General features: G+C 30.1%; 1 protein-coding gene across 1 annotated transcript; it reads right to left on the reverse strand.

Annotated features, from left to right (window-relative positions):
- Positions 1–5335: 5335 nt before the first annotated feature.
- LOC104225496 (uncharacterized) lies at positions 5336–5770 on the reverse strand. Its single transcript, XM_009777307.2, has one exon. The coding sequence runs from the start codon at positions 5768–5770 to the stop codon at positions 5336–5338; it is 435 nt and encodes a 144-aa protein (XP_009775609.1).
- Between the last annotated feature and the right edge of the window lie 18510 nt (positions 5771–24280).

A 24280-nucleotide genomic window follows, 5' to 3' on the forward strand; every position in this document is an offset into this window, starting at 1 on the left:
CTAGCGTGAGTCCTTTGGAAAAAAAAAACATTACTAACTTGGCTCAAAACATACAATATTACACAATATTAAAAGTATCGGCCGGCTAGCTTAGCCCAACATATTTAATTGTCCCATTGGCCATCACTATCAATTCAAATATCTTTCAATTTTTGTCATCTAATAAGATGTCTAGTTGAGATTATGGCTGTTGTTACAGTGGCAAAATCCACCTTTGTTGGGGTTCTGTTGGAGAGTGGATTCTCACCAAACACCATTTTTACCCCAAGAGATGAGTTAAGAGCAAGTAGAACCACTAAATCCAATGGTAATACAAGTGGTTGACTACTATGTGCACCATAATAAGTTTACACTCTTTATTGACTATTTGCTCGTTTGTTTTGGGAGTAATGGATTTTTTGTTATTTTCTGCACGAGGTCGGTTTGTGGAATCATTCAAAACTATCATTGCTTTTCTCATTTCTATGGTTGATCTTTGTTATAGCGCAAGAACAATTGATCTTTTCATTTTTTAAACTTTTCGTTAAAATTAGTCGAGATGCACATAAGTTGACACAAACATTATGATTATAAAAAAAAATCTTAAGTCGCATAAAAGTCTAAATTTTGTGCGTGGATGGTTTCTAGAATTTTAACACTATCATGTTATGGGTAACTCTTATAGCAAACTTGATTGGTAACTTGAAAAATGAAGAAAATAATTAATAGGCTAAATTATAATGGTAATGAAAAAATTATAATGAATAGATCAAGTTGACCAGGTCTTAAGTCGTGCGATTAATTATTTACTATATATATAGACTTTGCCACTTCTTTCTTCCTATTTTTGCTAGGTTTAACTCGTAAACTAACCTAAAAGAGTGTTTGTTATAAGGAGAATATTAGTGGGCAAGTAAATAAAGTATGCCAATTTGAACTTAGTAAAAATGATTTTCATGCTTGAATATGATTGAGGTCTACTTGAACATTAAATAGATGGGAGACAACAAAATAGGATACATCATACTAGAGGATTATATTATATAATTCTTTTATATTATATTATTATCTTTCATTTCAATTTCATTTTTTAATTTCCATTAAATAAATTTTATCTTTTATTTTTATTAATTTGTAATTTCCATAATTAAAACAATTCCATAAAATTTTAAATAATATAATTTATAAGCAATTATTATAGATTAACTAATAATTCAAATAAAAGTGAAATCATTGTGATACAAGATTAACTAAATACATATTACATAACGATAAAATTCATTCGAAATACTAGATAAATATTCAACTTCAACCTCTAGTATTCTACCATAAATGATCTATTAATGCATTACGAAGTACAAAATGAGCATCTTTGTCCTTAATTCTTCTATGTCGAAATAAAAATTCTTGAAATCGTTGATTTTCATCTACTGTCATTTCTACATAAAAATAATAAATGCACGAAAATTAGCCATTAATTATAGTGATTAAGTTAGGTATGATTCGCTGTTTGCACTTTTCTCTATTGTTTCAATTTTTTTGTTTTTTAGTTAGTTTGGTTGCAGTTTGATATGCATCGACAGCCAAATTGGATAAAGAGATTCAATAAAAGTACAAATTTTAAAATTAAAAGTTAGAGATAATACTGACTGAATTGATTTTGAGATTATGGAACATGACATTTCAAATTTTAATGGAAATCCTATCTCATGAATTCATGTAAGTGGAACTGTGGAAGTCTAGGTGCATATATATATATATATATATATATATATATATATATGTAGGGGTTTACATGGTCAGGAGCGGATCTACATGTTGATTTTGGGTGCTCAAGCACCCATTATCTTTGACAAGATTTAGTAAATTTGTATAGGTAATTATAAAAATATTTAGATAAATATTGATTGAGCACCCATAACTAAACTCTTTTTTCCTCTTCTTTCAAATTTTTTATCAGTGAGCACCCACGACTTTAAAATCCTGGATCCGCCACTGGCCCAACATAGGTCGAGGTTCTGTCAGAAACAACATTTCTATATATATATATATATATATATATATATATATGTGCGCGCGTATATGTTTATATATAAAAATTATTTTTCAGTTACGTAAACTTAATCCAATGGCATGTAACACGCTATTTTCTTAACCTGTGTGTGCCATTTTCTAAAGCATATTCACATTTCATATATTGCTTGTAAACCATTCTATTCTATCGCAATCTTGTTATGGATACATTTACTCCTTGGAAAAAGCAAAAAGGAAAAGGAAAAAATCTTTTATTTACCCAAAAAAAAAAAAACATGAGTGCAGCAGTTTCATTTGAATTTAAAAAAGAAAAAAAGAAAAAAAGGAGCAATACTCATCGAGGAATTAAAAGAATTCTCATTTATTTCTCGCAATTTAGCATAATATATAGGGAAAATTTAGTGATTTTCTAAATTAAAAAAAAAACAACAACATTCTTTTTGTCGTGAGGAATGAGTTGTCAAATAAAGGGAATGAATTTAGCTATCAAGAATATCAAGACTCTCTCAAAATGGAAACCAACTACAACATATATAATTTTTTAACAAAACAAAAATTCTTTTCAAATTTCCAAATGAAAAGGTCACCATCTCCTTTTCTAACCCCACATTCGAAAAGAATACTACATTTTTTTATTTTTATTTTTTGCTTTTATTTTCAATTTACGTTTACCCTTTGGAAAATCTCCTCTTCTACTAGATCTCGATACTAGTCGTTCATTTGTTGGGCGGTCACCGCCTATTAGACTTATTATTATAACAACTTCATCCGTCATAATTTATGTGACGGTCTTTGACTAGATAGAAAATTTAAATTTATATGATTATAAATTATCTCGTTAAGATAAATAAAAAGTTTAAAATTAATTATTTCTACATAAAAAAGTTGACATTCTTTTGAGAATATACTAAGAAAGAAATATAATTATGACATATAAATTAGGATGCAGAGAGTATAATCAGGGGTGGATATAGCATAATATGATGGAGTTCCAGCATAAGTACACTAGAACTCCAGCATAATATACTGGAGTTCCAGCAAGTATCATTGTCCAGTATAATATACTGGAGTTTGTAGCACCGCTGCTCCAGTCTCTAGTATATTATACTGGAGTCAGCAAAGTATACCGGTCCAGCATAATATGCTGGAGTTCATACACAGGTGCACCAAACTCTAGTATATTATGCTGGACCGGTCTTTGTTGCAGCAAAATAGTGACTATTTTTCATTGACTTCGTAAACGTTGACTATTTTTGAATGACCAGTCCGAAACTGGCTATACCATGCTATTTTTACTTTTATACGTTACCGAAACTTTTAACAAGAATTAACCTAAATAGTTGCCCATCAAATCGTTTAAATTAAAAATAACTGACAAATATATATTATATGTATAATTTTATATATCTGTATAATCAATGTATAATTTATATACACCGATTAAAATGAATAAATAGTAAATCTAACCGGCGATTTGTATAAAAATTCCAACTTTTAATTTTATATTTGCACGGGGGACAGATTTACAACAACAACAACAACAACAACAACCCAGTATAATCCCACTTAGTGGGGTCTAGGGAGGGTAGTGTGTACGCAGACCTTACCCCTACCCTAGGGTAGAGAGACTGTTTCCAAATAGACCCCGGCATCCTTCCCTCCAAGAACTTCTCACCTTGCTCTTGGGGAGACTCGAACTCACACTAGTTTATCATTATTTGCACGGGGGACAGATTTAAAAGATTAATAATAATTTGGCCTGGATTTAGATATGGAAAATTTAAACCATATTATATATGCATGCACTAGTAATAGTTGAATCCATTAATTTTTGTCCATACTGACCAACTAAAATTAGCCTAAGGTAAAAATATTCTGAGTGGTCAAAGAAAAGTGAAGTCCACTAATTTTTTTTTAGAGATTTCATTAGTTGCCATTGCCATCAAATTGTCTGCCCTTAATTACAGGAAAAGCCATCGTTGTAACTTTCATGCATTTAATCTTTATCTCAGTGGAACAGGATTTTTGCTGTTGGCTGAGGTTCCCATAAACGACTTCCACAGTTTCTAGTTTTATCACAATTATTACTTATTCCATTCACATTTTCAGGTTATCGATTTTCTTGTATTTTCTTATATACTTGAATTTTTATTACTACATATTATGTCTTTCGCTTCGATTTTGTTTGTCATTACTTGTTGGTAATGCTTCTTAATATTTTCATCTTTTCTTGAGCAAAAAATCTATCGAAAACGTCTTTAGTAAAATTTGCAAATACACACTATCCTCCCTAGACCTTGGGATTACATTTGATTTATTGTTGTTGTTGTCGTTAGTTTAAGATTATCGATTTCATAGTTAGTTGATCTAGAAATATGGGTGGTAATGAGCATTTTGAGTAGTTTTATGGATGATCACTCAACTTTTACTTTATCGTAATAAAGTTACTAAACTATTTTTTAAAATGAAAAATTTCTCTATTTTACGAGGAAAGTAACGGTAATATTGTCTCCGTGTAATCTATAAATCGGTACGAGTTCGAGCCAGACCCTATTTATAAGTGAACCTGGGATGCTTCGTACGTCGAATTGCCCTTTTTTTTAACTTAATTTTTTTTATCTACGTATTATGAAAGTCGGTAACAAAAAATTCACAACTATTCATTTAATAAAAAATTCACTCAAACTTTGTCATCTAACTATCATAGAACGTGTTTCATTTGTTTCCTCATTGTGGCTTTCTGGACACACAAGTAAAATTGAGTGACTCTCTTTGTTAAATCTAGAGTAGTATAGTTCAGAAAAGTAACTGAAGGTGTCACTGGTACACACTATCCTCTCCAGATTCCACTCGTAAAATTATACTGGATTTTTTATTGTTGTTGTTATTGTTATTCCTTTGAGCCGAGGGTCTCCTGGAAACAGCCTCTCTGCCCCTCGGGGTAGAGGTAAGGTCTGCGTACATATTACCCTCCTCAAACCCCACTTGTGGGAGTACACTGAGTTGTTGTTGTTGTTATTGTTATTGCTAGAATAGTATAGTTCAGTTATCTCTTACTAAATTCCTTGCTAACAAACCGGAAAATCCGAAGAATAATACTTCCTCCTTTTCAATTTAATGAACGTATTTCTTTTTAGTCCGTGCCAAAAAGATTGACCACTCTTCATATTTGGAAACAATTTACCTTTATGCAATGATTTATAACCACACAAAATATTAGTGCCTTATTTGTCTGCTCTAATAACTTAGATCTAGAGCAAACAAATGAGGAACTACTATAAGTAGTCTAAAAGAACAAAATTTCTTTTTCCTTGTGGCATCGTTAACCTAATAAATCCGTTATCCTGTGATTAACAATGTCATTAACTGTGATTAATCCTCCTTCAGTGCCACTCAGCAAAGCTTGGAGCTCTTTTTTACTAATGACAAGCTTAATCCTTACTACCTCTGTTGTCCTTTGTTTTTTAGCCTCTTCTTGATCAACTACTTCTTTTGCAAATTTAACCACTTTCTTCTTTTTGGCTATTTTTGGAGGAGACACTGGTAATATAGGCAAAAGATAATAAAGTTGACCAGCTAACATGTTAGAATTTGGTAGTAGATGTTGAATTACTGAAAGGGATTCAGATATTGCATATTGGCCAGCAAATTGTGATAATACTTCATATACCTTTATTGGAGCTTTGTATTCAAGAATCTTCCCATCTGTTTTCATAATTTTCACAACTTTTTCTTGCAAAACTATACAATTCCCCATTTTTGTGGTATGCAGTGTTGTAAAGGAATTAAGAACTTGAGGAGTGTAGGTAGAATTTGGTCTATTGAGTGTGGTTTGTTATTTGGAGCATATAGTTTTGGTCCTTTTATAAGGAATTTAGGTATGGTAATGCCCCTTATAATAAGGAATATTACAAGATGAACCTTAGCACTTTGGACCCCACCTTGTTGATTTTTTATTAAAGTGCAATTAAGGGGTTAAAAGTCTTGATGTTTTCATTGAAATGATCATGGTTTATTTGAAATATTTTCCTTTACCTTTCTGATACAATCCGATTCCATTAGTGCCAAGAAAAGGACCTGCCTATTTATTTTTTCATTTTCTGAGCCATTATATGTGCGTTACCAATTACTTGTGTAAAGAAAATAAACTAGCTTATGAAGTATAACAACAAGCCTGGTGAAATCCCATAAGTGGGGTCTGGGGAGGGTGAAGTGTACCCAGACCTTACCCCTACCTAATGAAGGTAGAGAGATTGTTTCCGAAAGACCCTCGGTTCAAAAAAAGTGAAAATAAAGCAATAAACAGATAGTAGCAACAACCATGTAAGTATACATGGGAACAAATGAAGATATGTGAAAGAACAGAAATCTAAGAACATGACACTATAAAAATAGATTCAATCTTGCTGGAAATAATGGCACAATATGAAATAGCAAAGGGCTAGGCCTAGAAAAATACAAGATTAAGACTAATACTACTGGGATGCTTAGACGAAACTCTAGATTGCGTGTCAACCCACAGCCCTAATCCTCGACCTCCACACCCTCCTATCGAGGGTCATGTCCTCGGTAAGCTGAAGTAGCGCCATGTCCTGCCTAATCACCTCACCCCAGTACTTCTTAGGCCTCTCTCTACTCCTCCACTGACCCGCTATGGTCAACCTCTCACACCTCCTAACTGAGGTATCAAGGTCTTTCTTCTTCATATGCTCGAACCATCTCAGCTTCGATTCCCGCAACTTATCTTCTATAGGAACCACGCCCACCTTATTCCTAATATACTCATTCCTTATCTTATCTCTCCTGGTATCACCTAGCTTATGAAGTAAAAATTATGAAAATAAGCTGAGTTGTCTAACTTCACTCCTAAAACTAGCTTATGAAGTAATTGTTATCCAAGATCAAGGATAATAGTTTATTACTTCAAACGATGTAACACACTCTAATACATCTCGTGCACTAGATATTTAGAGCGTGAGGGACATTATGGAAGCCTAACATTTGATAAATAAGGATGACTCTTTTGGCATGATGGTAAGCGTTTGATCTTAACAAGTGGTATCAGAGCTAAGGTTATGGGTTCGATTCCAAAGTGCAACATGTTGTATGAGGAAGGTGTTGGGAAGGGGATTGTTAAGTAACACTAGGGGTGGCAAACAGTCAAGTCGGGTATGATATGGACGAGTCGAAAATGGGTAATGTAAAAACGGATAAATTATCTGACCCGACCCATATTCAATACGGATAAGATAATATGAATATCCATATTATTCATGATCACTTTTGGGATATTTCCTAGTCTCCCAAATTTGAGGAACTCCCAAAATTTAAAGCTTTACAAATGTAAAAGTTAAACTCATTGGTTATCCATTTTCTAAGTGGATAATATGGTTCTTATCCATATTTGACCCGTTTTTAAAAGGTTCATTATCCAACCCATTTTTAATGGATAATATGGGTGAAAAGCTGTTTTTAACCATTTTGCCACCACTAGGTAACGCCAACATCCGGCTTATCTCGAAGGGGCTGGGATGGCCCAAGTCATATTCATGGTTGAACATTGCGTTTGCTTAGTGGGCTTGATTAAGAAATAAAGTTGAGCCTTTGTTATTTTTTTATAACTTTTGGCATGATGGTAAGCGCTTGATCCTAACTTACAACGCTTGTAAAAGAATAAACCTTGACCTAACTCAATCAGAAAATCTGGCTCATGAGGCGAGGACTTCCTCTCATTCCCAAAATCGATCAAGGACATTCTAACAACTTATATACGATAAATATGATTTAATATGATTTCTCATATAAATAGGATGAATTAATGACATATACTTTTGCATAGAATATTTCACTCAATAAAACTTAGTTCCTCTCACAGTTTAAAAATTTATGATCAGCTTCTCTATTTCTACATTTATGTAGCTGTTGACAAAAACGAGTTATATAAATTTGTAATATATCCTTACAAGTTAAAACAAGAAGGTAACACCACTAATAGGACCACTAAAACTATCGTAAGTGGTTGACTACTATGCACCATAAATGAGTAGAATGGTACTTCATTGACTCCTACCTAGTGGAGAACTAACGAATATATGGTCAAATATCTCTATAATAATTTCGTTTATTTCAGATATTTTTGATTTTTACAGTGAAATGATGTTATAGAAAACAAATACTATAACATTATACGAAATATTGGTTCCAAAGAAAATTTGGTTATCATAGTAAAATGTTGATATAGAGGATGATTATTATAGCGGAGTTTGACACTGTAATATTTGCTAGTTTATTTGGGCATCCAAAACTATCAATGTTTTGCTCATTTCTTTAGTGATCTTGTGCTTTAATTGTTAGAATTGTAGAATCAAGTTGATCTTTATCTTTTTACTTAGTTCAAATATAGGCAATTTGATCTTGATATTGAACCTTCCCTATTAACTCTTTAAGCTAAACCGCGTTTCTTCTATCATGAGCTCTTAGCCCAAACCTACTTCTCTCATTGCATTTATCATGTTTGGTTATTACTTATTAGTATTAGTTTAAACTGGTATAGATTTTATACCAAAATATTGGTATTATCTATCCCATAATATAGGATATGAGATTGTAATCTTCAGATTAAAATCTCGAAATTATATAACAATTTATGACAAAGAGGTCACGGGTACGAGCCGTGGAAACAGTTTCTTGCATAAATGCAGGGTAAAGCTGTGTACAATAGATTCTTGTAGTCCGGCCCATCCGGACCTCGCGTATACCAGGAGCTTAGTGCATCGGCTGCCCTTTTTTATATGCACTACTAGAAAACTGTCTAAAACCGTCCAGAAATACCGACCGAAATCGATCGAAAAACTGAAAAAACCGATCGATTTCCGACCGACTTTAATCCGTCGAAATTAGGTTGGTCGGTAAAAAATAGAGATCGAAGTCAGTCGCAATTTCCGACCGATTTCGGTTCGACCGAATTCGGTCGATATTTTTAATTCGGTCGCGATCGGTTTTGACCGAATTTCTAGTAGTAATAACAATTCATATATCTACATCAATTAATTCATTGCTAAGTCATGGATGACCATGGACTTAAGTTAAAGCAAGTCTCAAGTTGTGTTTCATGGTGTGCGATGTGGTCCACCTACTATTCACTATTAACTACTGGGCTAAATCACCTCTTCCTATTTGCTATATTTAATTCGTCAATTTTTATCAACTGCACATTTTATTCATCTTAAAAAATACATTTAATAACTTTATTCACAAGAATATCTGTTTAAATTATCCTTTATATTTTCGTAAATGTTTTACTCAATTAACACCTCCATTGTTTCTAAAAATTCAAAGTTATCAAAATTATTAATAGTTGAGCTCGAGTTAAGAAAACATTTTAAGACAAACAGTAATATTGTGATTGATAAAATAAAACCAAGGATATGAATGTGGTTGAGACCCCACTTGAGCATTAAATAGATACGAGAGGATTGTAGAAACAAGTAAACTAGTGCTTAATGATGTTATCAACACGCAAAATGGCTATACTTTAGCTCCCCCAACCCCATCAAAAGTAGGGGGGAGGGGGGGCAGGGGCGGATTTATGCTTACCCAAGCGATGTCACACGACATCGCTTCATCGGAAAATTTTACTAAATATATGTATTAATACTATACGGAAAAAGATAACTAGGAAAAAATGACACCACTTGACATAAATTGTGTCTTGGTGTGCTGGTAATGTGCTTGATTTTTCTCTAAGAGGTCAAAGATTCAAACCTCAACTAGCACAATTTTCTTTTGCAAATACTCAGGACCTTTTGTAGCTTAAGACTCAACAAAATCAATAGACTAAGGTTATTTCTATGATAATCAAAGTTATATTTTAATTCTTTTATAAATTTCGATACCGCTTACAAAAATTTCTGCGTACGCCCCTGGGAGGGGGGAATCTGAGAAAATTAAGAAGAAATACTACGTATCGGGCCTTATTTACTAATTACTTGTTATTATTATTATTATTTTTCGTCTATTTTCTGGTTCTTATGATGTTGCTATATTATTCATATAGTTATGCTGATGGTACTGATATATTGTCTCTTTCGTCTTTTTGAGCCACGAGTATTTTAAAAATAATCTCTCTACTCTCCGGGGTGGGGGTAAGGTCTGCGTAGACTCTACCTGATTCCTTACTAATGGTTTCCTTCTATGTAAGAACTGAAAAGTGAGAAGGACATTAACTAAACTCACCCCTCACCCCATATAAAATAAAGAAGAAAGAAAAAGTAAAATCAATGTAGTCATGCATGCTATCATCTTCTCTTAAAGGTAAGCAAAATGCTAAAAATAATTTTCATGCCTTTTGCCGAAAGACTAGATTATAAGTACTAATATCCTTTGTTAATGTACGCAATCTTCAAGCTAAAGGCATGTATAGTGCTATTGGGAATTTGGGATGGCGTGGTGAGGTGATTTGTGACGCCATGACGGAGGGTGGGCCAATGAGAATACCGGTCAAACAGGATTACATCGACAAACTTCTGACAAATGGATAAATTATTTTCCTAGGCGAATCCCATATTGAAATAGGATAATGAAATGAGTTGCAGTTGTGCAAGCAAATACATACATAAAAAGAAGATCTCATTGCTGTATGATAGAAATATATGATGTTATTAATAATATCGATCTTATGCGATAACTATATTTAATATAAGAACCACTAAAATATTACATTCATAATAGCGAAATTTACATACAACAACTTTATACAAATGAGTGCAAATTTTTTACCCATTTGTCAGAAGTTTGTCATCCTAGAGGCATGTCAATCCTGCTTGACCGGTATCCTCATTGTATAAAGCCGTTGTATGTAAATTTTACTATTATAAATGTAATATTTTAGTGATTTTTATATTAAACAGAGTTGTTGTAGGAGATATTAACAACATCGTATAATTCTATATATCGTATAGCATTGAGATTTTCTTTTAACATATATATTTGCTTGCACAGTTGCAAACCATTCCATTATTCTATTCGTACCAAAATCTTTCTTCGTATAACATTACTTACTCCCTAAAAAAGCAAAAAGGGAAAAAAGAAAGTTGAAAAAAGAGTGGAAAAGTGCATTTTGGTTTAGCAAACGTAGGAAAGAACCAAACAACAACAACAACAACAACCCAGTATAATTCCACAAGTGGGGTCTGGGGAGAGTAATATGTACGCAGACCTTACCTCTTCCCCGAGGGGCAGAGTAGGAAAGAACCAAACAACGGTGAAGAATTTCATTTGAAACTTCAAATTATGATAATGCAATTAAAAAATCTAACTAAATCTTTGCTTCTTCTTCATTTTTTGTTCCTTTACACCTTTTTTTAAAACTTAACTAGTATTAGTACCCGCGCGATGCGCGGACACAAATCGTGTTAAATTGTGATGTTGGATATTTGAATCATGTGCAAATAACCATAAAATATAAACTTCTCATATAAAAATTATATAACATTAGATATTAATTATGAAACAGAATATGAAATTATTGTTCAAATCTCGTAGTGCACAACCTATTTTGTTTTTTATTTGTAGCAACCTAACTACTTGATTTTAGTACTTGCACTTCGTTTTGCTGTTAGTATCAAAGAATACTAAACATATCATGTTGCGATCTGTCTTGTTTGAGCACATTAGGTCATATTATTTTAACAAACTTCTTACTATCACTTTATTTTTATCTAAAAGTTAAATATGTCTTATTCATCACATTATTTTTACGCAAATTCTTTTTTCTTTTATTTTTTCTTATAGTTATTGTATTATTTATTATTTAATATTATTTTACTATCATATAATTTTTTATTATCTTAATTAATATCTTGCTTATTATTCTTTTAATAGTCTTTAATAAATATAAATATTTTATTCTTGAAATTTGGTATATATTTATGCATTCAAATTTTTTTAATCATTTAAATTTATTGTAATATTTTTAAATATAATTTAATTTTTTAATTTATTTATTTTTAAATTAATTTAATGTATAAGTATCCTCACACTATCTCTATTTTTTTAATACATTCTCTTCCCTACTATAAATTTTAATTATTTTTATATTATTTTTTTACCTTTAACTAAAATAATATCATATTTTATTTTAAATTGTAAAATTGAATTAGTCTAAAATATTAATATATATATCTGATGATTATGTTGCAAATATATTGAGTTCTCTTATAATTATTTTTGTATTAGATGTAGTTAAATTTTCTTTTTTGAGCTTTAAGATACAAATTTAATTTTTAATTTTCATTAGTAAAATTACCTATATTAGAAAGTTTTTTATATTTTTAAAATTTTATTTTAATCATAGAAAAATAATTTCTTAATTGTTTGAACATATTATATATATGTAGTAATATGTTTATTGTCATTTTTATTTCTTTATGTAATATTTTTAAAAATAAAAACTTATGAAATAAAAAACAATCTCATCTCAAATTCAAATAATTTTTATCATTCTATTTTCTAAATTGGACCGTATTTTCAAAATATTATGCTATATATTTAAGCTTAAACTAACTGTACTCAATTCAGATATTAATCATAGAAAAATATTTTCTTTGTTGTTTGAACACATTATATGTTAATGTTGTAGTAATATTTTTATTATCATTTTATTTCTTACGTAAATTTTCTTTCTTTTTTAATTTTAATACAAATTTAATCTTTAATTTTTATTAGTAAAATTACCTATATTAAAAATTTATTTTCTATTTTAATATTTTTTTCATAAATAAGACTTCAATTTCATGATATTATCCATAGTTTGGACATTCTAATCGTAGTTTTAACAAATTTCTAATTTCAAATTCAAATAGCCTTTCCCTTTCATTTCTAATAGTAATATTTTAATAATTTTGCTAATTTTTAATCTAATATATAGTCTTATTACGTTTTATGTGGCTTTTCATTAACTTGTAACTTTTTTTAATATCATGATAAACTATTATTCTTTAATATAATATAGATAAATATATAATTTTCTAATCATAAAATAAATATTTATTTTGTTTTAAAAATATTGCTCGAAAATTTTAAATTATTTAAATTTTAATAAGATTTTAAGCATTGTATATTTAATTTATTTTATTTTCTAAACTTATGATTTATAAATATCTCATATTATCTCTAATTTATGTCTATTATTCAATATTTTTAGTTTTTGATTTTATCTATTAGACTTGAGTTACGTGAACTTATCCATATTATGATTTTCTTATCATAATATAAAAACTTTCTCATCTCAAATTTAAATAAGTTTACCCTTCTTCTCTATGATAAAAAATCTGAATTTTATTTTTTCTCTATTTATTATTTATTTTTGATATTATATTATTCAATACCTAATATTATTACATTGTCATGTGGATTTTTATTAGCTTGTTTGGATTTAATATCTATTTCTACCACATTCATTCTAATATAATATAGATAAAAATTAAAAAACTTTCTCAAATTCAAATAAGTTTTATTATTCTATTTTCTATATTTAACTACATTTTAAAAAAAATTATGTTATTCTTTCAAACTTAAACTTACTGCACTCAATTCAAATATTAATAAAAAAAATATTTTCTTAATTGTTTGAACACATTATATCTGAATATTGTAGTAATATTTACATATAAAATATTCGTTTGCCAGATTTATCAATATTAATATGAGTTTACTATTCTTATTTTTAAAATTTTTTTTTACTGATTATTTAAGTTTTTTCTTACCTTATAAATTATTTATATACTTTATGTAAGATCTTATTTTGCTGCTTGAATTTATTTAATTTTTAAACTCAATATATCTTTAATAAGTTAAGTAAATTTTAATTTAATTTTATATTTTAACTTACTCCAATGTATAAATAGTCATAGGTAATCGCAATTACGTCTTTCTATATTTTTTTATTTTTTTCGATTAGAATTTTTAATTAATTTTTACCTCCATATCTCTAGCTAATATAGAAAAAAATTTATGGGTGAATCAATATAGATATAAATATACTTATAAATATAAATTTAAATATAGATATATAGATTAATTTGTCTAAGATCTATTTAGATTAAGTATAAAATTCATTAAACTACTTCCATTAATTATGTTTCCATTTATAATTCAAATTTTTAATGTTGTTTTAAAATTGCCAAGTGGCTTCTTTTTAGCTTGCCACTTGGCTTAACCACATGCTTCACTACTCTCCTTTTAATATAATATAGATGTCTGGTAATCGTATTAGAACCTTGATTAATCCAGACTCATTAAAGGGGAAGCACTCCCTATGAAGATGTATTTTTCCTACCTTGGCTAGATTTGGAGACTTCAAGTTAAGAGCAGAGAAATTCCATTTGCCTTAGTGGTCTTTACACCGGTAAATAATTGAAAAAATGATATTGTATAGCCGGGGTAAAAATAATAATCGAAAAAATATATAACATTTGTATATTTTTTGTATATATATACATTGTGTATGTTATATACAAAAATTATACAAGTGTAATACACTTTTTCGACTATAAGATATAAATAGTTTCTGATACGGCGTAAAAGTGATAATACCCTGCATCTGCTATGACTTCAAGTATGTAAGTAATTGTGTTTCATTACCAAACCCATACCCCACCCAAGATTTAAAACCCATTATTTATAACGGAAACTAAGTGATGACTTTCCCAAAACAGAAACATTCTGTTTGTCGTGAAGAATTAAATTGTTCAAATACATAAATGGATTTAGCTTTAAAGACTCTTTCAAAATGGAAAACTAATTAACCACTACAACATTTCGTTTGCTTTTATTTCAGACAAATATTCTGTTCTCTTTTCCCAACCGAAATGTTACCGTCGATCTCCTTTTGCCATCCCCGCAATAAGAAAATCATTTCAATTCGTTTGCTCTTATTTCAATTTACGTTAACTTTCATCTCCTATTAATTAACTTTTTTTGGCTGAGCTAACGTCGGGAGGGAAGTCGATATGACGATGCGGGAAGCGAGACTCAGATGATTCGGGCATGTACAGAGGAGAAGCCCAGATGCTGCAGTAAGGAGGTGTGAGCGACTGGTTGTGGAGGGCACGAGAAGAGGTAGAGGGCGGCCTAAAAAGTATTAAGGAGAGGTGATCAGGGAGGATATGACGATGTTTCAGATTTTTGAGGACATGACACTTGATAGTAAGTTGTGGAGGTCGAGTATTTTTTTTTTTTTGATAACCATGGTGTCCGGGCCAGCTTGCGCTCACCTCAACTAATTCCGCGGGATACCTGCCACCTCCCACCAGCAACAAGTACCAGGTAACTCTATCCACCAAGGCTTGGATAGATGGGAAGAAATCACTTAGTGTTTTTTTGTCTCCGCTGGGATTTGAACCTGAGACCTCATAGTTCTTACCCACTTCATTGACCACTAAGCCACACCCTTGGGTGCATTATTACGGTTGTAGGCTAAGAGGTAGTTGAGTCTTGCCTTACTTTGTACCTTTGTGAGCCTAATCTGGTAGGGTTTTTGTCTAAGATAGCTAGTGGCAATGTCGTGTCTTGCTATTTTCTTTTTTCGGTGCAGGATCTATTTACTAGCCATCATTTTTGCTTTGCATTTTTCTTCTGCATTTTATGTTCCTATTTTTCATACAATCTCTGTAGTGAAACTAATATTGTCTCCTTTTGTCTTTTTATTCTCTTGAGCCGAGGATCTTTCGGAAACAGCCTCTCTACTCTTTCGGGGTAGGGGTAGGTCTGCGTACACACTACCCTCCCCAGACCCCACTAATGAGATTTTACTGGGTTGTTGTTGTTATTGTAAGTTAAAAAAAAAAGAGATTTTTACCTAGCTATACTATATTAGAAATTTATTTACCTATGTTTTCTACGTTTTGCAGTCTTTTAATAAATATCTAGGTTTTTCTTACAACTTGTATGCATTGCTTCTTAAAAGGCTCCCACCCCATTATTAGTGCCTTCAATTAAGGGATTCAATTACATCACTTCCTCTCTTTTTTCCCTTCTCCTCTTCTCTCTCTCTTTTTTTTTTAAAAATTAAAATCCCTTAACCTACGTCCAAAATCTTCGTCTTCTCTCTTCACCATTGCCTACAACTTTATATTATTAAAAAATATTCATAAATTGTATGATAACGTATCATAATTGTAGTTGAATTGTATCAGATACATCAATGCCTAAACCACAATTGTGTCATACTTGTATCACAATTGTATCTAACTTGTATTTAGTACATTAATACCCAAAATAATACATGATACAATATTAATAAATTAATATACAATTATCATATTTGTGATACAAATTGTGAAATTTGTCATGAATTCACAACTGCTCGTAACAATATATAATGAATATATAATTATCATACATTTGTAATATAATTCCTGCAAGAATTATGATACATATACAATTATAATACAATCGCGGTACATTTCTGAAAAATTGTAATACAATTATGATCTTTATTTTTCTCAAGTTTCAATCATAACTCTACACTACAAATTTAATATAATAGTGTTATAATTGTATTAGTATTGTATCCACAACTTACCCACAACTTGATTGTAGAGTAAAATTTTGAATTTCTTCTATATTGAGATTTTGGATGATTGAAAGAAAGAAATCGGTTATCAAATGCTTTGGAAGAAGAAAGAATCTGCAATTTTTTGGGGATAATAGTGGATGATTGAAAGAGAGAAATCGGATATCAAAACAGAGGAGTGAGTAAGCGAGATTTTTGGGTTAGAAAGATTTTGGGCATCAGCAGGTAAGGAAGAATTCTTACGGTGAGTAAGTACAAATTTGGGTAATTGTTAAAGAAAGAAAGAAGATGTTTTTGTAATCCTTTGGAAAAGGAAGAGAATCTTAAATGTAGGGGGATTATGTGTAATTGATACGCTATATTTAAGGTGTTGCATTTCCTCTTTTTTATGGTTTTGTATAAAACTAGTAAATATAGGTATATAAAGTAATTAATAAGAAATCTAAATAAAGATAGTAAATAGGTTTCTATTATAGTATAACTAGGTAAAAATCCCTAAAAAAATTAACAGAATGAACATACGGTGTGAATGTGATCGAGGCCCACTAGATTGTTAAAGATGTATTTCCTCCATTTGAATTTATGTGATTATTTATTTTCCAGTATATTTTTAGAAGACTGATTTTTTTCTAAATTTCAAATTAATTTAACTTAATTTCTTATTCACTGTTATTACAATATTTTATATTCACACAAATAATATAATATGTTAAGACCGTAAGTTTTAATTTTTATAACCATACAAAAGTTATAATATATTAAAATCACAACTTTTAAATATATTTTTTTTCTTTTCAACTCTATACTTACTAACTTAAATAAGTTCACGTAAATTAAAACGAAATAATTAAGAGATTATAAAAAGGAGGATACATGGAACAGAAAAGCTAAGTGTTTGGTGATGTTATCAACACGCAAGTGTGACAACTTGAAAAAAAAAAATAATACATAAACCAAGTCATGACTAATTAGCTAAATTTTTCAGCTTGTAAATGTTAACGTAAATAATTTGTATGCTATTGGGTTACCTTTATATGTTGTACCAAAAAAGATTATCCTTTTTTCAAGATTATTATAAAATCCATTTTTTTGGAAGATTACCTGTAAATAATTTTTGGTGATCTGATAGTGTAAAACTTTATTTATGTGATTTATAGATATTAATTAAATAACAAATATTTGAAAAACAATCATGAATATTAGGTTCTCATCAATTACATATAACATTTTAGGTTCTATCAATTATAACCTAACTTGAAACATTTGGTTAGCACAAATTTCCCTAGTTAGTTTCTAAATATCTAAACATTTTTGGAATGATCTCTTTCTGGTTGCACTTTATTGTTCCAATTATTCTTTTCGGATTTAGCCAGTTGATGGGGCGGAGCTAACCCTTTCGATACGAGTTTGGCTGAACACAGTAACTTTTTTCTAAACTCTATATTTGTCTTAAAAATTATTGAATTACGCACAAATTATTAATTTAGAACCCAGTAACTTAAGAGAATTAGAATATTGAACCCATAAGTTTCAAAACCTGGCTTCGCCTATGTCCACAACCAATTTGCAACAATGAGGAATAGGATAGAGACATTTCATTGAAGCACGAAAGTGCACGTTCGGCTGAACCCAGTAGCTTTAGTCTAAATTATGTATTTGTTTTAAAAAATCAATTGAATATATACAAATTATCAATTTAGAACTCAGTAACTTAAAAGAATTTCAATTTTGAATCCATAAATTTCAAATTCTGACTCTGTCTCTTATAGTAGGTATTACCTATATGGATCTTTCTCGTGCATTGTGCTTTATTTTTAGTTAAGTTTATATATTGATTCCCAGAATTTGTAGGTCTTTCGAAGCAACTTTCTTCCATGTGATTTTAGGTTTAATTGGTCTGTCCCTTTTTAACAATTTCATTCACTATAATTTTACACCTACGGACCGATGCATCTATAATACTACGTAAGACATACCAAACCATCTCAAACAACTATCTATCATCTCAATTATTAGAGAAATTTGGTCATTCTCTTGATTTAATTTTAATTAATATTATAGGAGAAGCATGAAATTACTTTTTGGGATGGTCTATACGTGTCAACGTGTCAAGGGACAACATAGATGCATTTAATATTAAAGAAACGATTGTGAAATAACATGATTTTGAATTTCTGCAGAGGCTTGATCACTTTTTTCTTCGTTAAATAAATAATTAAATTGGGTCTTTTGAATATAGAAGCTTCACGATAAATCCATTTTTTAACCAAATTAATGGCTCCCTTTTATGTGAGATCAGGGTAGGGGTAAGGTCTGCGTACACACCACCCTCCCCAGACCCCACTAAGTGAAATTATACTGAGTTGTTGTTGTTGTTTTACGTGAGAAGTAGAGAATTCTTCATTTGGGTAAGAAACAAAAAGAGAATTAAATCTATGTATAATTATGCATGTTGTCATCTTTTTTTAGATGCAAGCAAAATGCATGTTTTTTTTTCTCCAAAAATGTATGCAAATTGCATGCTATTTTCTTAACTTGTGGAGGCCATTTGATCTCAAAGGAAATTCACATTGCTCTTGGTTTTGTTGTATTTGATCACGACCCTTCTATTAAATTTTGCTCAGGATAACTATATAAAAGAGCAGTTCGATGTACAAGATATCATATTTTCACATAGAGTACTACGGGAACGGACTGTATCCTAAGGGGTTGTTTGGTTGGAAAGAAGTTATCCCAGAATTAATTATCTCGGGATTAGTTATTCCATCTTTCTGTGGGGATACAAAAATACTACAATCCCGGGATTAATTATGCGGCAATTTTCTCCCAACTAAATATGGGATAAACTCATCTTAAATTTTATTACGGAACTAATTATTCCTTATATTCCTCATACCAAACGAGCCCTAAAGGGAGTGTTGTACATAGCTTACCCTAATGCAAGTATTAATAACTCATTTCACGATCCAGAATAACTATATATTCCTTGAAAAAATAAAAAGAAAATGAAAAGGAATAACAAAAAGAAAGAGTGGAGAAGTTCAATTTGGATAGAATACATAGGACAATAAAAGTGCAGCATTTCATTTGAAACTTCGTATGTTGTTTTCCTGTCTGTAATGATGACGACGACAACAACAACAACCCAATGTAATCTCACAAGTGGGGTGGGGAGGATAATATGTACGCAGACCTTACCTCTACCCGAGGGGCAGAGAGTATTTCTGTAATGATGACAAAATACTCAAAACAATCTAACAATATCTTTTTTCTTTCTTTTTTCCTTTTTTTTTTTTGCTAAATCTTTTTTCCTTTTTAGTTACTTTAGAATCTTAACTAATAAACAAGTGCATGCGCAATGACTAATATTATCTTTTCTCAGCCTTCCATTAACAATCCCAACGCCCCACCCAATAATTAAAAACTCACACTTTTTTTAATCTTTAATTTCTTTTTCACTATTAAATAAACATTTAATGACTTTTCTCAAAATAAAAACATTCCGTTTGTCATGAAGAATTAGGTTGACCAAGTCCTGAACTTAAGCTCTCTCTGGAGATGGCCGTTGGTCAAGTTTCTAAAATCAGTTTATTTTGAAAAATAATTTTCTCAAAAAATATTATTAAAAAATATTTTTGATTAAAAATAATTTGTATTTGGCTAATTAATTTTAAAAATATTTTGGTGAAACAATTAGTGTTTGGCCAGAAATATATTTTTATCAAAAGTTTTAGAAAAATACTTTTAGAAAGAAGCAATTTTTTTCGCTTCTTAAAAATTGCTTCTAGTTCTACTCAAAAATACTTTTTTTTTCCTTCTAAAAACTTGATCAAACACTTTAACTTTGGAAACAAATAACTTTTGAAAAAACAAAAAGAAAAAATAAGCATTTTTGCCCAAAAAGACTTGGCCAAACATGCTTTTACTCTTTCACATAATATGTGTGTATTTAATTTTTACTACATTTCATTCCTCTTAATTTTCCTCATTTTTTGATCTCCCAATGTAATAAAGATTCTTTTTTTCTTGAGAAAACCTTAGCTCTTGTTTGGATAGTTGTTACCCATTATATTTTATCGTATTGTTACTTAAATACAATGTTTGTTTTGATTGTTACTTAAATTTTATTGTATCGTATCGTTAAATCCGTCGTTACATAACGACGAAATGTACCACTTTATGTAACGACCGATTTGGTGTGGTCGTGTCATTACCTTGTCTTTTTCTCTAAATCTCACCCTTTATTATTATTAAATAATTTTATTTTATCAGTTACCATACCTTTTTATATAATAATTTTACCATGTATCATAATTGTTCTTTATAATATTGCAAGTCTATTCTTCATATTGCTGGCGCATGATATCATGAAACGATGGCAAACGCCACTATCTATCCAAACATTGTATTTATCAAATGATACAGTACAATACAATACAGTACGATTCGATACATTATGAAACGATACGTAACAACCATCCAAACAAGCACTTAGGTTTCATTATTCTGGACTCTCAAAATTGAAAATCAACTAAAACAGATACTCTTCAATGTGAATCCAACAAATATTATCTTCTCATTCTCCAAACGAAAAGGTCACCATCTCCTTTTGCCACCCCTTATTCGATAAAGAAAGCCATTTCAGTTCTTCTCATTTTATTTTAATTTACCCTTTTGGAAAGATCTCCTTTTCTTCTACCTTTTCGGCTACACTAGGAATAAAAATAAAAAATAGCCAGATTTATAACTAATAAATGAAAAATAATCGCAGGTTTAAAAGTAATCGGAATTTAGCTACTTTTTTTATATAAAGATAATATCTGAACAAAAACATCCTTAAAATCTCGAAAAAATTCCAACATAATGTGCTGTAATTTCATAATGTGTTGTTCCAATATAATATGTTAGAAGTTTGCGGGAGCTCCATAATCTAACATATTATGCTGGAACTTTTTGTGTGCTGGAGTTTATAAGCAGGAGCTCCATATAATCCAGCGTATTATGTTGGAACTTTATGTGTTTCAGCAAAATAGTGGCTATTTTTTAATGACTTTACAAACACTGACTATTTTTTAATTATCAGTCGGAAAACTTACTAACCCGTGCTATTTTCACGACACTAGTCATCATTCACTTGTTGGGCGGCCACCGCCAATAGACCTATTATTATAACTATACTGCTTGGCTAATAATTTTGTTTTAAGAAGAATTAACCAATAATCACTCATCCAATCGCTCATCCAATTGCTAATATATATATATATATATATATATATATTATATGTGTATAATTAATATATAAACTACGTACATGACTAGAAAAAGTAAATAATGAATATGGATAATTATTTGTGTAAAGATCCAATGGAATCTTTATCCAAATAACCGATTAAATTTACTGTTTACCTTTTTAAATTTGCACATGGGAGGTCTCAAATTCTTCCATTAAAATTGGAGATCAAATGGAAGAGAAGAAATGCTCTTTATAGGATGTATTTCCCTAATATTTAACTTGTTTAAAGCGTCTAAATTATATTTGCAGAACTTTTTAAAACTGGGACAAAATGAAAATATCAGCCTGAAAAGGCTATTTGACAAATTCAGCCTTAATTGTGTGTATATGGGCTATGAAAGAGGTCGCCAGATGGGGAGAAATTCAAAAATAGCCAGATTTATAAGTGGTCATTTAAAAATAGTCACACTTTCAAAAGTAATCAAAATTTAGCCACTTTTTATGTAAAGATAAATCTGAACGAAAACATTATTCAAAATTCGAAAAATACTCCAGTATATTATACTAGAGTTCCAGCATAAGTATACTGGAACTCTAACATATTATACTGGAGTTCCAGCATAAGTATACTGGAACTCCAGCATAATATAATGGAGTTCCAGCATAATATACTGGAGTTTCAGCAAAGTATATCTGTCCAGTATAATATACTGGAAGTTCATATACAGGTGCTCGAATCTCCAATATATTATGATGGAACTTTCCGCTTGTTGGAGTTCCAGCATAATATGCTGGAAGTTCATACACAGGTACACCGAACTCCAGTATATTATGTTGGACCGGTCTCTGTTGCAGCAAAATAGTAGCTATTTTTCAATGACTTGGCAAACACTGGCTATTTTTGAATGATCTGTCCGAAAACTGGCTAGCCCGTGCTATTTTTACCGCCAGATGGCCTAGAAATGGCCCAAAATGAAGATGGTTTGATTTCAACTTGCATGACAATTAAAAAAAAAAATTAAAAAAAAAATTGCACGAGGATTTCACATTTTCTTCTTGAGAGAAAGAAATTTTTACTGAACTATTCTATAATATAAATTTTATTTATTTTTACTAGAGAGATTATTACTTAATCATATTTTACAATATAAATTTACCAATTATATATAAATCAATAATAATAGAGTATCCGAATTTTTAATTGGTAATAACTGATACACACGCGTACAATTACCTATCCTACCCACACAGCTTATCTAACTTGTCCACTTACTTAAACAATTACTAAAATTGCTTAAATAACTCAATCTGTTGTTTAAACAAATGATTGATTTGCTTAAACAATTTCAAGTTTAATTATTTTTACCTCATCTGTATGTTATTTGTGCATATCTTTTTTGAAATAAAATATATTTTTGATGGACACTGATCACATATTTTAAAAAGTTAACAAAGAGCTAGAGGGAGTCTCCTTTGTGGGAATATGTATAATTTGTAAAATAAAATATAGTTAGTTTTAGTAATTAGCAAAATTTAATAAAACCGGATAAAATAATTTGTAATATAGCATATATTATCTATAACTTTGCACTTTTTTCGGTTTTCCACTCATATATTCATTGGTGGCTTGATTAATTCGGATTCGCACAATTTAAAACCAATTAAAGAAAAAAGTGCCCCCGACAATTTTAGGAGTTTCCTTTTCTATTAATGTCCTTCTAGCAACTTTTTTTTTTAAATTTTCTCCATATTGAGGCTTTATTAAATTCAAATTCGTGCCGAAAGTTTCATATTGGGAATAAAACAATGCTCACTAATAAATACGTTTTCATACACTGATACACAAAGCTCGAATTTAATATCTCGAGTTAAAGATAAAGACTACTTACTATTCCACCACAATTTTTATTAGTTGTTTTAATTGAATTCTTTAGTTAGTTTCTAGTATTTTGTCAAACAAGACTTTATTTCAATTGAATTGTTTAGTTATTTTTCACTAAAGAAATTGAGCAATACACAATCTTTTAGCTTTGAATTTGTTTCCCCATATTATGCTTTTCACCTTCCAAATATGTGATCTGTCACCAATATTATTAAATGTTTGGAGGTAATTCATATTCAATGTGTTACTCTTGTTTGGGATACAGAAAAAAGAAAATGGTAAAATTTTAATCTTATTTCTGTTTCACAAAAGAAAAAAGGAAAATAATGGTGGTGTTAGGATTTTTAGAAAAACGAAGAATAAGACTTGTAAGTTGAGTATCAAAACTAAAATTTATTCTGTACCAAAAAAAAAAGTAAATTTTATTTATAAATTTAAAATGGCAATTACCAAAACTCGAGTTCTTAACAGTAACTTCTATTCAATTATTAGAATTCAAATCAGTAAAAGAAACTAAATACTCCCTCCGGTCCACAATAAATAATTTTTTGACATTTTTTTGTCCAAAATATTTGTT

Source organism: Nicotiana sylvestris, chromosome 7 (genome assembly GCF_000393655.2).
Source record: "Nicotiana sylvestris chromosome 7, ASM39365v2, whole genome shotgun sequence".
Classification (NCBI taxonomy): Eukaryota; Viridiplantae; Streptophyta; class Magnoliopsida; order Solanales; family Solanaceae; genus Nicotiana; species Nicotiana sylvestris.